Consider the following 1,153-nt stretch of genomic DNA (forward strand, 5'->3'; position numbering starts at 1 on the left):
TTTCCTCATGGATAAACTGGGAGGAACAGGGTGATGTGGGGATGAAACAAGACTGAGCTAACCCCTGCAAAGCACTTCGAACAACGCCTGGCACATAGTAGATGCTCCAAACAAATGCAGTCGTTATCCTCGTCATTGACTTTGTCCAGGTCATTCTCACTCCCCTCCAAGGCCCAGGTTCAGGGAGATGAGGGAGGCCTGGCACACACATGTGCTCTGTCCCCCGCAGGCAGGAGGCAGGGAGCACAATTCAGGAGGGGAAATGGCCCGAACACAACTGGAGGGGAACCCAGTCTGGGACAAAGCCCCTGGGGAGGCCCTTCCTCAACACAGCCCCAGCCTGACTCTGGGCCCCTCTCCCATCACCACCTCTGGGTGGTCTCCAGGCTTTCTCTGAGTGGGTACAGAGGTTCAACGGAGAAGCGAAGCAACCTATTTCTGATGGATGCCAACTTCAGCACCCACGACAAAGACAATGATAACTGCAACTGCAACTGTGCTCTGATGCTCTCTGGAGGTGGGTGCAGGTGGGAGCCTAGCCCACCAATGGGCTCACCTGAATGATCACCCCCATTTCCTCCCCCAATTCCTTTGCACCCAGACGCTGTCTGGAGGTGGGTGCAGGTCAGAGCTCTGCCCACCCACAGGCTCACCTGCCTGTGTTCCACCCGTACCTTCCCAGCAGGTCCCCCCCAGGATCTCGCCTCCTCCTAGAGCTGGTCCCACCAGTTTTCCAGTGAGACCAGGCTACAGGGGCACTGGGGATGGGGCTCCAGGGGAGACATAATGACTGATTACTCCCCACCCCAAGCAGGACTAGGATGGGGGAGACCGGTGGGAGGCGGAGGGGACAGCTCCACACCAACTATGGCTCAGGCAGTGTTCCCTGAGTGGGGACAGAGGACAGAGTGGGAGATGGGGATGAATGAGAGGCAGAGACAGAGAGGGGAGGACAGAGATAGGAGGAGAGACCTCCTGAGACACAGAAGCAGGGACAGATGGAGGCAGAGAGAGAAACCGAGGCCGACAGAGAGACACAGCACAGCAGAGATGGAGCACTGCACAGGGACACAGAAGTACAGAGTGAGCGACGCAGAGGGAAACACAACCCGGGGAAAGGCCAGAGATGGCACAGGGTGTGAGACACAGAGAG

At 57.8% G+C, this 1,153-nt stretch overlaps 1 protein-coding gene across 1 annotated transcript in view; it reads left to right on the top strand.

The window, feature by feature from the left end:
* Nucleotides 1–517, top strand: part of LOC103611005 (angiopoietin-4-like) — a gene marked incomplete at both ends in the record, with an annotated part of 36,816 nt that extends 36,299 nt beyond the window's left edge. The window contains one exon of the mRNA XM_008595054.1: nt 387–517. Coding sequence (XP_008593276.1) covers nt 387–517 — 131 coding nt within the window. The remainder of the gene's footprint in view (nt 1–386) is intronic.
* Between the last annotated feature and the right edge of the window lie 636 nt (nt 518–1,153).

Source organism: Galeopterus variegatus, unplaced genomic scaffold (assembly GCF_000696425.1).
Source record: "Galeopterus variegatus unplaced genomic scaffold, G_variegatus-3.0.2 Scaffold12240, whole genome shotgun sequence".
Lineage (NCBI taxonomy): Eukaryota > Metazoa > Chordata > Mammalia > Dermoptera > Cynocephalidae > Galeopterus > Galeopterus variegatus.